Source organism: Diachasmimorpha longicaudata, chromosome 14, assembly GCF_034640455.1.
Source record: "Diachasmimorpha longicaudata isolate KC_UGA_2023 chromosome 14, iyDiaLong2, whole genome shotgun sequence".
Taxonomy (NCBI): Eukaryota; Metazoa; Arthropoda; class Insecta; order Hymenoptera; family Braconidae; genus Diachasmimorpha; species Diachasmimorpha longicaudata.
In genome coordinates this window covers 3,806,764-3,821,545 of record NC_087238.1, presented here as the reverse complement: position 1 = coordinate 3,821,545, position 14,782 = coordinate 3,806,764, and the positions used below count along the sequence as shown (strand labels likewise).

The following is a 14,782-nucleotide window of genomic DNA, read 5'->3' as shown; positions in this document are numbered from 1 at the left end:
ACGATTTATGGAACTTATTTTCATTTATGGAGTTCTTTTTATGTTGCAAAATATTAGTGAGTGCTCTGCTGCAAAATTGATTACGAAATACTTTGGAAATGTTGACAAATTTTTTTTTCTTTCCATTTGCATTAAAAAAAAAATTATCGCGAGGGGTTAACGTCGCATTTATTTTATCACTTCATCATTCACTTTGTAACTCCTGAATCGAGAGGAAAAAAAGTGCAAAAGAATTAAATTTGATTAAATTCAAGGGTTTTTTGAGGGATAAAGATTTTTAGGAAATGAAAAAAAATCGTTTCAATTTTTGATACCTTGTTTCATCCTCCTATATTTATTATAATTTCCCAGTATTGGCATATGTAGATATATTCTTTTCAATAGAACGATAACAACTCGACGAATGCAGAATTCAGGGCAGACGTCATCTATAGACATATATCAGCTAAACATTAATCTTGATGATGTTAACAGGTGCTTATTGTTCCATTTCAACCTACAGTCGAGATTTAGTGTCTGCTCGTGAGTGGGTGGAGGACGGGGGGCTGGATAGTCATTCCATGAGGACTGAATGAGCATCAACGCGCTCTTCCTCGAGTTCCTTAGCTGTTGCATTTAATTTGCCTCTTGCGAACTCATTGATCGGCAGATTCTGCAAGCAAAATGATGAGATCAAAATTATTGTTCTTCAATAGCTTCATTCGAGAAAAAACAATTCAGTTGGATCGATATAACATAAAAAATCGAATTTAAATTTTCCTGATTATAACGCTTTCATTTGGAAGCAGAAATCAGTTCTATCTTTGATTCAATGAAATGTTGCAAATTTTACCTGAACAATCTCGAACTTTCCGTTGTTAATGGTGACAGGGAATGAAAAAACAACGCCCTTTGGCATTTCATAACTTCCATCAGACAGAACTCCCATGGAGACCCACTGTCCAGGTTTGGTTCCCATCCACCAGTCCCTCATGTGGTCCCCAGCTGCCTTGGCAGCAGACATTGCAGATGACATTTTCCTGGCTGCGATGACAGCCGCCCCCCTTTTCTGAATGGTCTCCACGAATACTTCGTTCAGCCAGGCGTCATCATTGACAGCTGCTGGAACAGGTTTGCCGTTGACAGTCGCGTGAAAGGCGTCTGGAAACTGGGTGGAGCTGTGATTGCCCCAGATGATGACATTCTGTACTTTGTCAACCTGAAATTGTTACAAAAATATAAAAAAGTTGACTGGGGAATTTATTTTCAAAAAAACAAATTATTCAGCTGAATTGAAGTGACAAATTTTTTTAATTACGAGAGATCAACTGAAATTGTCAAATTTTTTTTAATAACTGAAAATAAATATTCGTTTTGTCTTTCAACAACAATCAAGCAGGGGATATTGTTCTCTTTTAGTTAATTAATTTTTTGTTAATTGGATCATATGATCTCTCTGGAAGACCGCCCTTAAATTACCTGAACCCCCAGACGAGTGGCCAGCGCAGCTTGTGCTCGGTTCTGATCGAGTCTCGTCATCGCGGTGAAGTTCTCCTTCGGGATGGACGGGGCATAGTGAGAGCAGATGAGGGCATTTGTGTTCGCTGGGTTGCCAACGACCAGGACTTTTACGTTTTTGCGAGCGTACTTGTCCAGAGCTTCGCCCTGAATCTTAAAAATCTTGACATTAGCGGAGAGAAGATCCCTGCGTTCCATTCCCTGTTTCCTGGGCATTGCACCCACTAAAAATGCAGCTGCTGCGTCCTTGAAGGCTACAGCAGGATCAGCAGTAGGAACAACCTCTGAAATATATAGTTTTCACAACGTGTTAAGAAAAAATCTGATAGTGGAGTTACATTTTTCGTTAAATAATTTCTCTACATAAACAGAAAAATTGATAAATACTTTTGTGTAACTAGTTTTGGAAGTTCGTTATATAAATGAGTAACCCAACAATAAAATCAAAATATTTTTTGGATTTTTCTTGTAAAATTCCATCGAGAATTTAATTGCGAAGTGGTAAAACGAGATGAGTTGATTTATTTCTGAGTCCAGTTTTTGCGCAATAACTCCGAAATTAAGAGCGATAGCGAAATTTTTGTGATAACATTTATTATAGTACTCAATTCACTCTACAAAAAACCTCATGATGAAAATTTCGCTAGCTCCCCTAGATTTCGAGATATTCATCGAAAACGAATGAGTAATCAAACGTCACTTATTGCGTTTTACCACTTCCTCATTGAATTTTCAGGCTTATGGGAAAAATTCAGGAGCTCATACGTCTCAAGAGAGGAAGTGCGAGATCCTGGAGCTCCATGACAACTCCCTGGAGGACGTCCATCATCATTGGGATGTCCAGAAGGTGAAGGTTTATGGGCTGGTCAGGACCGAAGACTGAACCAGCTGCCAGTTGATATAGCAGGGAGTAGGCTATCTGACCTGCTGCACCGGTCACCACAACATTGATTGGCTCCGTCTAATTAAATGGAAAAAATTACATTTCAATTATATTTTAATTATCCTTTGGAGTCGTAACATTACAACATGAATTTAGTATTGGAATTTTGGATCAAAAATCCATTTAAGAGGCGGTTGGGGTTTCAACTGAAATAAGCAAAAGTTATCGATTAAAATTGATTAAAAATATTGGATTGAAATTTGAAGATTTTGTCATTTTATGGAGGTGAATTTGAGGACTAAAGTAATATCCAAAAATGATATTTTGTGGAATTGAATAACCCCTTCAAGTTCTAATCTTAGAGAACGTAGGAATTCTCTACTGATAACAGTATTGAAGCTATTTGATAATCGTGTTAGTTATCAATTCTCCAACGAGGATTTTTACGCACAAATTATTTTTGTGAATTTGTATCGATTGGACGTCATTGATGGGGAAGAAACGAAGGAATTGACTTCGTTTGAAATCATCACGTGGAGTTTTCTGATAAAAAGTTACAGTCCAAGATGATTTCTGTTGTTATCTGAAGGGCACGTGGAGGTTAAACTCATAAATTTGATACAAAAAAGAGAAACGATTTTTAGACATTCGGAGGCTGTTAGCCAACTACAATTTTGGGATTGGAAAATGAGAGATTTTGAGATAAACCACGGATTAACGTACCATTTTGTCTGATGTCTGGTGAACGATAAATTGTTCTCCTTTTGGATTATTTCCGAAATGACGTTGCAGTTGATGGATGTGGGGTAAACTCGATGGACTCACTACTACACACTGCGTACGGCCGACTGGAATAATTAATGAATCGAGGATGTGATTGACTAAAAACTGGAATTTTCTACCATCAGTCGGTAAGATCACTCCCTATCGATAAAAATTCAATCCATTCGAAGTTATTCAGTTTGAGTCTCCGAGAGGACGGGACGTGGGTCATAAAATCATGAAATTATAATTTTGAAATGAAAAAAAATTGTTGAGAGAAAATTGTTATTAAACAAAAATTATTTGAAGCTTTGTCGTTAAGAAATAAAATTTATTTACATTGTATAACACCAAATAGAGAATTAGTTCAATTTGTTTATCTCAGAGATTTTTAATTTACATTTTTATTACATTTAAAAAAGTGAATAATCATCGTCATATTTTTATTCGGTAATTAAATATTTATTAAAATTTTTCATATTTAATTTTAATTACTCATTACCTTGGCAGTGAATAAAAAATAAATATTTTAATAAAAAATACATTAACAGTTCAATTCTCTTAACAAATACCTCAACAAATTATTTATTCCTTATAAACAAATACGTAATGATTTTTTTTCTGTTTATAAATTATCATTATGTATTAAAAAATGTAAATAGGTGCCCTGCCAATGGCAAGCTCTCGCGAGAATTGACAAAAACTTTTGTTGAAAATAAATAAAATGAAAATACATTCGAAAAAGCGATTGGATATTTAATTAATTTGAAACGAAAAGTGCGCTTGCACTCGTTTCATCATTTGTGCATTGATACCCGGGAAATGAGTTATATTTCCCGATGATTTATATCACTGAAGTTAATAATAAGCCCCTAAGTGTTCCCCTTATTTACCGAGCGGATATCAGTTGGTTCGAGCTCGTCAAATGCTCCAAGTGCAATTGTAATTGCGGCAGTAGTTACGGAAAGGCTCGAGTACGGCTCGAATTAATGGATTTTCAGTTGACAAGAACTTGGTGATGTTGCGGGCTTCCAGCATGCAGTGGTATTAATCTATGATGTTTATGCCGATGAGAAGGGATGACGCGACTCTCGATGTTAATGACAGTGAGTTGTTGATTGATTCGTTAATTATTTCAGTGAAGTGCATAAATCCCAATTCAAATGTACAATTTTTTAAAAATTTTTCTGCTGGTGAACGAACGCATTAATTCGGGGAAATTTTAATTACCGATTTTTCGGGGTCTTTTGGTTGGTTGTTATGATTTCGAACATAACGGGCTATTAATAGGGTGGGGTAGAGGGAGGGAAAAATTTTGTAAAACCGAAGATTATTTTTTTATTCAACTGCTGGATCTGGTTTTCCAGGGGTTTTTCGTTTTTTGTGGGAAAATCTCATCATTTTGTTTTACTCATTTGGTTTTTCGTTGGAATCTGTGTTATCAGCCTTGGTGATTACGAATATGACAATGATTTTGGGGGGAGAAACTTTGGTCTATTTATTTATAAGAATTTAAATGTTTAGACTTCGATTCTGGTGGAGAAATAAATTTCTGGTTTCATAGAGTGGTATATTATTATGTTAATGTCACTATTTTATAATGATTTCTATCGATTTTTTTATGGGGAATGGGTGAATCGGAAAGTTCGTGGTCTGACCTCGACAGACCATATCCACTTCACCGCACTGGTAATTCAATTGTATTTTCTGGTGATTTTTATTATTATCAGATGCATAAAAGGTTTTGGAATAATTAATTAGGATAAATAGTAATAAATAATTATAAATAATAAATCATAATTAATAACAATGAATAATCAGAATTCAAATTTCCTTAAAAAAATTATCTCCAGCTCTTTAAAAAATGAATCATCAATTAATCAATTCAACTAATAATTTCAATAACTTGTAAATTTTATTAATCCACGAATTCGATCAATTGATTTGGAGTAATAATGTGATATCGCTGAACAATCGAATCGTTAATGTAATAAATAATAATAAAAACATCATAATGAATATCACTAAATAATAATATATGCAAATTTCCTTTAAAAACTTATATCCAGCTCTTTAAAAAAATTAATCGTCACTCAATCAATTCAGTCAATAATTTCAGTAATTAATAAATTTTATTAATTCATAAAACCGATCGATTGATACCGAATAAAAATGTTATTTCGTTGAAGAATCGAATCGTTGATTCACCAGAAATTTTAGGCTGGAAGTAACCACTGACAAATATTTAATTAAAATTCTAATTGAAGTGAAGATGGTAATTGTGGAAGTGATTCTAACGTTTTGATAGGTGGAGAGAGTGATTCCTGTGGGGCTGAGGTCCTCCGTATGCTCGCAGAGACCGAGAGCAAATGGATCCTCTGTCTGATCACGTACAACACTGTGATTATCTACTACCTCTGTGGCTGGGTAACTTCGACCAACAGTATAGGTCAGTTTCCATTTCCTTACTGCTGAAACTTTGCTGAGGGTAATCCATGGGGGATCCGACTAATCCCTCTAATCGACTCGTCCCTAATTAACTTTGGCGATGGAGTTTAAGTCAAAGTCGGTTGAAAGAGAATTTCTGCTTTTTTACTTTATTTTTTATCGGTAAATTCCCGGAAAATGAGAAACTGGGGATTTTTTTGTAACTAAAATGATGAAAATTAAATTAAAAGTTAAGTATTAAAGGGTTAAGTAATTAACTGTTAGTTTAATTAGTCTGGAAGTAGTGCATTTGACTAAATTGTGTGGGATATTCCAAGAAAGTTTAGTCATTTTTTTCACTAAGAAAATTGGGATTTTGTGGCGAATGAAAATTTGGAGATTTTCTTGCAGTTGAAAACAATTAATTTAATTAAACACAATTAATAGCAAATATCTGGTTAATTTTTAGTTTAGAAGTCTTTATAAATGAATACTATGAGCTTTTAAAAAAACGTTTTTTCGAATTTTTTAAATAACATTTTAAAAAATTAGGAATTTATAGGGAATATGAAATTTAGAAATTTTTGTTATAACAAAAAAAACAGGAAATTAAACAGAAAATCAAACATTAAATGTCTCATTAATTCTAAATTTATAAATCCACACAAATAACTATTTTATTCAAATGAAAAATTTTAATAATTCCATTCAATAAGTTATTTTAATAATAAAACGTTCAATTATGAAAGAGGAACGTCTTTTCTCGACTATTTTTTAATGAAGAAAATTATGAATTCCTTGAAGCCCCGAGATTTCTCATAAAAATGTCTGAACTTTATGCATAACCGGGGGTGCACTGTAAAGTTCTACCTAAGACCCTGCCAGTGCCAAAAAGTTTGCCGGCCCTCTAACGAGTCCCGCCACTCCACGTCTGCCAGTCGAGCTCCACAAATATTGATAATTTGTCAACTCCAGTGGTCCCTAATTACCCGGCAAATTTCATTTTCATTTTCATCTCCAGAATTTCTCTGACAACTTTTCAACTCGTCAAATCGCATTTTCGCGATTAGTCATTCTCCCTCAGGCGGTTTTTTTAATGTTCAGGGACAATCGATTATCGGTGCGTTCATGTCGGGGCTTATCGCACGTCGAAAACAATTACTTTTTTTAATTGTCTGTTTTGTGGTGGGGGGATAAAAGAGGAAAACTATTTTCCTAAAGTTGTTCGATACGATTTCAGCAGAAATTTCTTTTTTAATTTTTTTGGAGAAATTATTCATTGATTTCATGGTGATGCGATTATTTTAATGATTTTTTTAGTTTTGTGATTGTTTTTTAAATAAAAAAATGTGGAAGAATGTTCACACCACCTTAAGACGTCGTGAGTCATTAAACAATGACAAAGCGGAAAAACTTTATATTTTTTAAAGCCAACTCTGTCGTAAATTTTCCAAAAAAATTGAAAAAAAACGTGAATTTTGTTTAAAAAAGTTTATAAGTTGTCAAAGGGCCCAGATTAAAATCTTTTAACAATCTTTCGCAATATTTAATGTATAGTCCAATTAATTGATTGCACTGTACAGGAAGAGCTGAACTATAACGACATATTTTCCATAGTAACTATTTTTAATTATGTAAATTAATAAACTTTCTCTAATTATGACTCGAAATTACTTCCAGCATTGGGCGCCTACGTAAACCTAGTATTTTTCAACCTATTCTCCCTGTTGATCTGTCTGGTCTCCATTTGGGTGTCCAGGAAGACCCCAACTACATTAGGATCATCTCCAGGACCTCCAGACAGGTCCCATCGCGTTGGTCGAACGGGTCCAATCGAGCAGACAACATCTCTGTCATGTTTGGGGCCCGAGAAATACGAAGTTATGACCCTTTTCGTGTCGTCCTGCCTCATCCTCTTCGGTGGATCCTTCATCTCCGTGGAGATCATCCTGAGGGCTGGGGATCAGCCCAGTGTTCACACGTGAGTCCAGCAGGTTCTTGCAATTAAATTTCTTTCACTAATTAAAAATTAGTGAAGGTGTGCTAGACATCAGATTCTTATCAGTGATTGGGGGCACTGACGACCCCAGAAAATCATGATCTCGATATTCAGAAATAAGACGTTATCTTGCTGCTCGATGACTGAAGGATTCTTGATAAGGGGTTTATGATCGGGTCTCCGGGTCATTCGTCCAACTTCGTGAGGTCTTATCAATTGGAACAATTGTAGTTCCATTTATGTGAAAAGTTGTAAAGGTTTATGGGGTGGGATGATAAGACATTTCAGGGAATTTCGACGATTTCAAAACTTCGGTGGGAGAATAAATTTAATTCTCGAGTTAATTCATTCCACAGTTGACCAATTTGATGATTTTATTTTTAAGAAAATGTTTAATATTTCATTTTGTTAAATTTTTGGTAGTCGGTTTAAATATTTAGTTGAGAAGACCCAGCAATAAACATTCAGTCGATGATATCGCACATTAAATGATTCATTTGCCAAAAAATCCAAAATATTTTTCTGTTTTTCTTTAATTAAACATTTTTGCGTTTGTTTTTTATAAAAAGAGTATTTTATACTGGATATTTACTCACAGAATCCAAATCTTTTTCATTCGTCGGTTTTATTTCATTTTATTTTGCATTTTATGTTTTTTTTTCTGAATAAAAATAATAAATGGCATCGACAGCAAATTGTAACGATATTGACAGAACTTAATCCGCATATTTGTTTTATTTAAAAAATATTGCGTTTAAAAATATGTAAATTGAAAATATAAATAAATATAACGAGACGTTTTTCACCTGTGATTTCATCACTCGCAGAAAAGTCCACTGACGATGTCTCTCGACACCCATTCCCTCGAATTAAATTCTATCTGTTCGAACAAATATCAAAGAAATAAATTGAATTTAACAAAAGTTGAAATTTGTCAGTGGCAGACTGGGACTCGGGGCTCTCCTCGGTTTGCTCGCACACTTGGGAACGATTCTCGTTTATCCTGATGCTGGATTGAATCACGTGGTCTGCATGGCACTGCCATGTGCAACCTTCAGGGAATGCAATCCAATTTTAGCCGCCAATATCCTCAGCTCTGTCATCCTCTGTGCGGCCCACTCTGTCATTCACATTTGGTAATTTATTTACGTTAATTTTTTACTACATTTATTCGATAATTTTCTACTAAAAAAATCGAAAGAATTCTTTTTGCACAAAAAAGACAGATCGAAGGATTTTTTGAAGTAGAAACAATCACTCTTGAGGTATCGACCGGATATGACGTGCGGAAATATCGATTATTTTCATAAATCGATTGACAAGAACAATCGATTCTCGAATATCGATATTTCGATATTTATAATACTAGAACAGCGCATCTTATTCTTTGATAACGTGATCTAGCACTCTTAAGAATCGATAGAACATGCCGTACGCGAACATCGATTATTTTCATAAATCGATTAATACCAATCGATTCTCGAAATTCGATATTTTTATAATACCCCATCTTCTTCTTTGGTAATATCGACAAGCACCTCTAAGAATCGCCCGAAAATGACAAGCATAAATATCGATTACTTCGATAAATCGATTGGCAACAACAATCGATTCTCGAATATCGAAATTCGATATTCTTATAATACCACATTGAGTTTGTTAACACCACGCATGGATCGATTGAAAAAACAAATGAGTCTCGAATCTCGCAATTCGATATCTCGAAAATACCGCGGCTTTTCCTCTAGTAACACAAATTCATCGACTTTACAATTAAAAATATAATGAAGAAGAAATGTCAGGGAAGGTTTCGTGATATGCTTTCTAATGAACCCGCTGCTTGCAGACATCTCAGAATTATGAAATGACATTGTATTTATTTTCCATGGAGGGACCTTTATGTCGCCGACACGGCAGCTGCTTTCGCGGTGATTGGGCTGACCACAGCGGCGATGTTACCACTTGCCTTTTACACGCTCTGCGTAATACTTCAGGTAATTTATCGTTACGTAAGTGTGTGGAGGAGATATCGTTGAATGGCTGCATAGGAGTAAAAGTGCACTGGAAAGAGTGTATTTATGTCAAACAAATTATTCCAAGATTAAATTTTTAATGGAAGTGTCGTACGCAAACTTCAGGTAAATGTTTTTGTCCTATCAATAAGTTGCTTTTCTTGAAATTCTTCAGGTGGTAATTGAACAATTTCACGCTGACTGTCTGGAGAGTTTATTTTTATTAACAAGGAAGCAGAAAAATTTTCTGTAGAATTATTTCATAAATTCGTATTTCTTGGACTGACCTGTTGTTAACATTTGTAATTATGGGGAGATTATAAGTAAATGATTTTTAGAAAGTGCCGCATCATATGATCGAGAAGCTGGATAAGGCCCTGCGGGAGGCCCTTGATATCGATGGAGTTCTCGAATTCAGGAACGAACGATTTTGGACTAAATCCTTTGGAAAACTCGTAAGTTGTATAATTTATCAAATTTATTATGATAATTTCCAGATATTTTCTTTTTATAAATAAATAATAGAATTTGTTTTCCAAACTTTGGATTATATTTCACGAAGTGCTAAACAATTCCTGGGTTTTACGTCTAATGATGAGAAATATTTTTCCAGAAAGAAATTCATCTGGAAAAATATTGATTTTTCCAGATGAATTTCTCATCATTAGACATTTGACATTTGAAAAATATTGATTATTCCAGATGACACTAAAGTAATTTTGATTGTCATACTCAAAAATAAATAAAAGAAAAAGAAAAGACAGAAAAAAATTCTTTGTAAAAATTTCATAATCTTTGAATTTATTTAAAAAACCAGATCTAAATGATTTAAATAATTTTTTTTACTGTCCCAGTCCACAACTCTGCACTAATCCTTGGAAAAATAATGAAAAAATCACTCCAGGCAGGTACCCTGGACGTCAGACTCCGGAGGAACGTTAACGAAGAGCATGTCCTCGAAACAGTGATGAAACATCTCTCCCAGATAGTGTCATCCCTGAAGATCCAGGAATTTCGAGACACCCGTATCGCATCAACTCCATCAGACTATCATCCAGCCGAGTATTACATCGAGGAGATTCTCCAGTTGCATGACAGGAATCATGACACGTGTACACACAAGTGGAACTCAAGGTGGAATGAAACCATCTGTGGTGACGTGACTGTCATAAAAATCGATGATATACTCGGTTCAACGAGCGACGTAGGGACTTTTGCGAGTGTTCGTGAGGATGACGGAGTCAAGTGCACGAGGATCGTGAGAAATCCAATTGTCTATAAAAATAACGTTAGAGTAGCCGATCACTTGGTTAAGGGTAACCCAGGAGAGGGTAATGCACTCATTCTTCAGTCTATGGGCCAGGAATTTGATGGTCTCTGCTGCGTGGAATTGCTTGATCACTAGGTTTAATTGAGTCGTCGATTTGTTGAAATAAAATTTCAGTTGGTGGAGGTGTTGAAATAAAATGTTGGTACGTTGCTATTGGTGGGTGTTTGGGATCATTGAATGATTGGGTTCAATAAATTATTTTTATTTGATTTTCTAAAGTCGTTATAGTTATTTGAATTTTGAGAATTATGAGTTCATTTTTTGGTTTTTAGTGGTTCAAGTTTTTTTTCTGATTAAAATCATCATTAGATAAAATATAAAATTGAATTAAATCGATTGAAATGGTTTGATTAGTTTGATTTAATTTAATAATTAATGATTTTCGTGTATTTTGACCGGAATTACTGAACTCTTCTGCATAATTAGTCGTCGACTCCTGTTGTTGAACTAAATTTACAAAAATAAAACCGAAATCTAAAGGACCGTAGATGAAGTACAGATGTGATTCAATTAATGTTAATGACAATTAAATCAGTGAAAATTCTAGTACAATTATTTGTCAATCCCTAAGAATTTCCTTTCAATATTTTTTTTAATACTCTGATTGGCAGACATGCCGTCACTTTTTTTCCACATTCCCAACTTCCTTAGAGAACTAACTATTTATACTAAACAAACGATTTTTATAATAAAAAATCGATGGAGCAAATTTAAAAACATTAAATGATATCAAATGATAAATATCCTTCACATAAAATTAATTATTTCTGTCATTTCACCACAAAAATGTCAGAATTAAATTAAAAAACCCGAACCAATTCAACCCCCTTCTAATGAACTCATTATTTATCCTAAATAAATTATGGTTACAATAAAAAAAAATAGAACAAATTTAAAAACATCAAATTATATAAAAAAATAAATACCCTTCACATAAAATTCTCTATTTCTGTGATTTCACCACAAAAACCTCAGAATTAAATCTAAAAACCAGAACCAATTCAACCCCCTTTTAACGAACCCCAACTGAACACTATTATAAAGCCATTGCCCTTGCAATATTGCTCCCAGGTGTTAATAAAGCTCGGGAAAAAGAACCAACTGAATGCATAAAAAGTGCATTGCAAGCGATGTCGAGAATTAAGGCAAAACTGTGGGTCCACTGGGGGGGGGGGGTTGGTGGGGGTGGGGGAGACTGCTGGCAATATCATGGTGCATCCTGCGCGGCCTATGCATATATTAAATCTCATCTGCAGAATCGACGAGCCGCAGAGACTGTGAGAAAGGTTTGTCGGGTGGGGAATAGGGGTGAAAGGGGAGGGGGAGAGGGTGTAGCTGTGGTGAGTCTCCAATATTCACGGGTGCACGGCACCCTCAGAGCCCGAACCATTCGTTCGCCTCCAGTATTCGCTGTACGATATTTACCTTCGACTCGTCCTGTGTGGGAAACGAATATGGCAGGGATCCTACGTGGACTCTCGTTTGGGGAATTTGTATTGAAATTTCGGGGGAGGAAAGACAATATAAAGAAATCTGAGGTTTGGGGAAAAACCGTCAAGGGGGGGGGGGACTACTTGTTTTTCTAATTAAATTATTTACGTATTTTTGGTTTATTTATATTTATGTTTGTATTGTTTTTTGGGGTGTTATGACATGTCAGAAGTGAGGGGATGAAATGAGATAGGTGAGGGGACTGGGGATTTTTGAGGAGTATGGAGAAGGGGGGCGGGGGAAGGGGTGGAAAATTGTGGATATGTTGAGAGGAACAATGATTTTTATTGAGATGGTTTTTTGGGGATTTGGAGGTGTATCACTTTTATTTAATCTGTTTTCAATTCCACGTCAATTATTATTTTCCTAAATTTTTTCAATTCTATTCATGTAGCTCTATCTTCTTATATTTATCAATAACTGGTCAATAAACAAAAGTGATTTATCTCCTTTTACCATTCACAATTGAATCAGCTTTCAATTTCTCATCAATTATTATTTTCCTAATTTTTTAAAATCTATTCCAGTAGCTCTATTTTTTTATATTCATCAATAACTGGTCAATAGTCAAAAGTGATTTATCTCCTATTGCCACTCCGTAACTGAATTTACCATATAAAAAAAATTATCACGTGATATTAACTGACGTCAATTTTTTTTCATGAAAAGTTGTAGTTTTTTTTTATCAAAATTTTACAGTGCAGCAATCGCCGGAGAGTAAAGGGTAATTTTGTTGGGTGGAGTTCCACTCATTGTCGATGGTATCAAGATCAAGTGATCGGGGATCTCGGAGTCGTGGAAAACATTGTCGTGTCTAATGCTTTCAATTGCCTGTGGTCGATAGAATCTCCCTCGAACGTTGATAAAATCGCGTGGTTATTTATTTATTTTCGTCGAGATGGAGATGAATAACCGTCTGCAGGTGATTTTCAGTTGATTGAGGGGTTGGGCTCAGGTGGGAGAATAATCGGGTCCTGAACACGATAATTCAGCGAATGGGGGAAATAGAAGATAAATTATTGGTTTCTGGCGGATGATAAAGTGTATAATTATCTCCTTCCACTCGAGCTATTGTTTTCACTCATTGGATTTAAATTAATTTTCAAAATGGCGGTGGTTCGCTGAAATTGTTTCTCAGTGAGGAGTGAAAGGAGCAATTTACTTTTGTTTTTTTTTATTCCAAATAAATATTTTGAAACTTTCCATTTTTGAGAGAAATATTCGCATGTAATACCACAAGAGCTCCGAAATTATCGGATATTTCCCGATAGGTTCGTTGCAAACAAATGAACGTGTCAAGTTTTCCAGTTTAAAAATCACGAGCGCGAAGCGCTCGTGATTTTTAAACTGGAAAACTTGACGAGCTTATTTGTTTGCAGGGAACCTTGAGGGAAATATCAGATAATTTCGAAGTTCGAGTGGTATTCGGGGGATTATTTTTTGCATCCAAATCTTGGCCGATAGAATTGCACCATGAGACATAATTTTCAACGAATTGCCATTTAATCTGTCAGATACAATTGAGGGTTACTTCAACATTTGTTTTTTTTTATATATATCAACATGCAAAATTTCCAGTGTAATTTTCAAGAATATCCGCTGAAATACCGTGTTGACTATACAAAATAACGTCGAATGGTGCAATCCTATTGGCCAAGATTTGGATGGGAAAAATAATCGATGGAATTGCGAATATTTTCCGAAATTTACTAAATTCTCACGGACTTTTTTTGGAAATTTTCCTAATTTGCATATGAATTGTTTGTGAAAAATGATGAGATTGTACCATCAAATTTGCTAGTCGAGTTTGCAATCGATGAGGAAAATGCAAATTCCGTAATTTCTAGTGAACATTTCTCACCGCGTGGGAAACTTTTAGAAAATTGAGGGATTAAAGGGCTAAAGACATTCCGGGAAAGCGATTCTTCTTATCATAAGTAACATCAGGGACTAACTCAGCTCCAAAATTCAAAATTTCATGGAAAAATGAAATTAACCCGTCAATTTCTGTCCCATTTACCCCTAAAAAATAAACGCAATCCAGAAAATTCCGATAAATACATTTCCCAATTTCAAAAATCGCAACATTAAATGTAATTTCCAGGCAAAAAAATTATGAAACTTCGTAACTTCTCCAAAATTTACTCTAATCAGACACCCACTAATGACATTACATAATAAAATTAAATAAATAACGATATCCTCATTACATATAATACAAAAAAAAAACGGCTTCAGAGGACATCGCACCCTAGACTTTACCATTACGACCATATGACTCCAAAATTGATCGTTTGGTCGAAGCTTTCAAAACTCTAAATAATAAACTAATTACTGTCCCCTCAATTTCACTGACAGTCAAATATCCCCGAACTTCAATT

The 14,782-nt window shown here is 34.8% G+C and overlaps 2 protein-coding genes across 2 annotated transcripts; one reads left to right on the top strand and one right to left on the bottom strand.

Moving 5' to 3' along the window:
• Window positions 1–298: 298 nt before the first annotated feature.
• Mdh1 (Malate dehydrogenase 1) lies at window positions 299–3,258 on the bottom strand. Its single transcript, XM_064134285.1, has 5 exons — window positions 3,104–3,258; window positions 2,263–2,458; window positions 1,459–1,781; window positions 833–1,198; window positions 299–652 (listed from the first exon to the last, which is right to left on the bottom strand). Exons 1-5 carry the CDS (start codon window positions 3,104–3,106, stop codon window positions 554–556), a joined length of 987 nt encoding a protein of 328 aa, XP_063990355.1. The 5' UTR covers window positions 3,107–3,258; the 3' UTR covers window positions 299–553.
• An 806-nt stretch (window positions 3,259–4,064) lies between these two features.
• Window positions 4,065–11,119, top strand: LOC135169113 (zinc transporter 6-like). The gene is made up of 7 exons (XM_064133846.1): window positions 4,065–4,248; window positions 5,451–5,591; window positions 7,250–7,550; window positions 8,507–8,704; window positions 9,460–9,562; window positions 9,919–10,035; window positions 10,485–11,119. Exons 1-7 carry the CDS (start codon window positions 4,197–4,199, stop codon window positions 10,983–10,985), a joined length of 1,413 nt encoding a protein of 470 aa, XP_063989916.1. The 5' UTR covers window positions 4,065–4,196; the 3' UTR covers window positions 10,986–11,119.
• The last annotated feature ends 3,663 nt before the right edge of the window (window positions 11,120–14,782 follow it).

Excerpts from the sequence above, each read along its gene's own strand:
- Mdh1 (XM_064134285.1), bottom strand. Across the intron at positions 1,199-1,458 it reads CCACTCGTCTGGGGGTTCAG|GTTGACAAAGTACAGAATGT; the intron begins GTAATTTAAGGG and ends TAACAATTTCAG. Across the intron at positions 653-832 it reads GAAAGTTCGAGATTGTTCAG|AATCTGCCGATCAATGAGTT; the intron begins GTAAAATTTGCA and ends TTTTGCTTGCAG.
- LOC135169113 (XM_064133846.1), top strand. The coding sequence starts at position 4,197 with ATGATGTTTATGCCGATGAGAAGGGATGACGCGACTCTCGATGTTAAT. Across the intron at positions 4,249-5,450 it reads GACTCTCGATGTTAATGACA|GTGGAGAGAGTGATTCCTGT; the intron begins GTGAGTTGTTGA and ends ACGTTTTGATAG. Across the intron at positions 10,036-10,484 it reads CTAAATCCTTTGGAAAACTC|GCAGGTACCCTGGACGTCAG; the intron begins GTAAGTTGTATA and ends AAATCACTCCAG.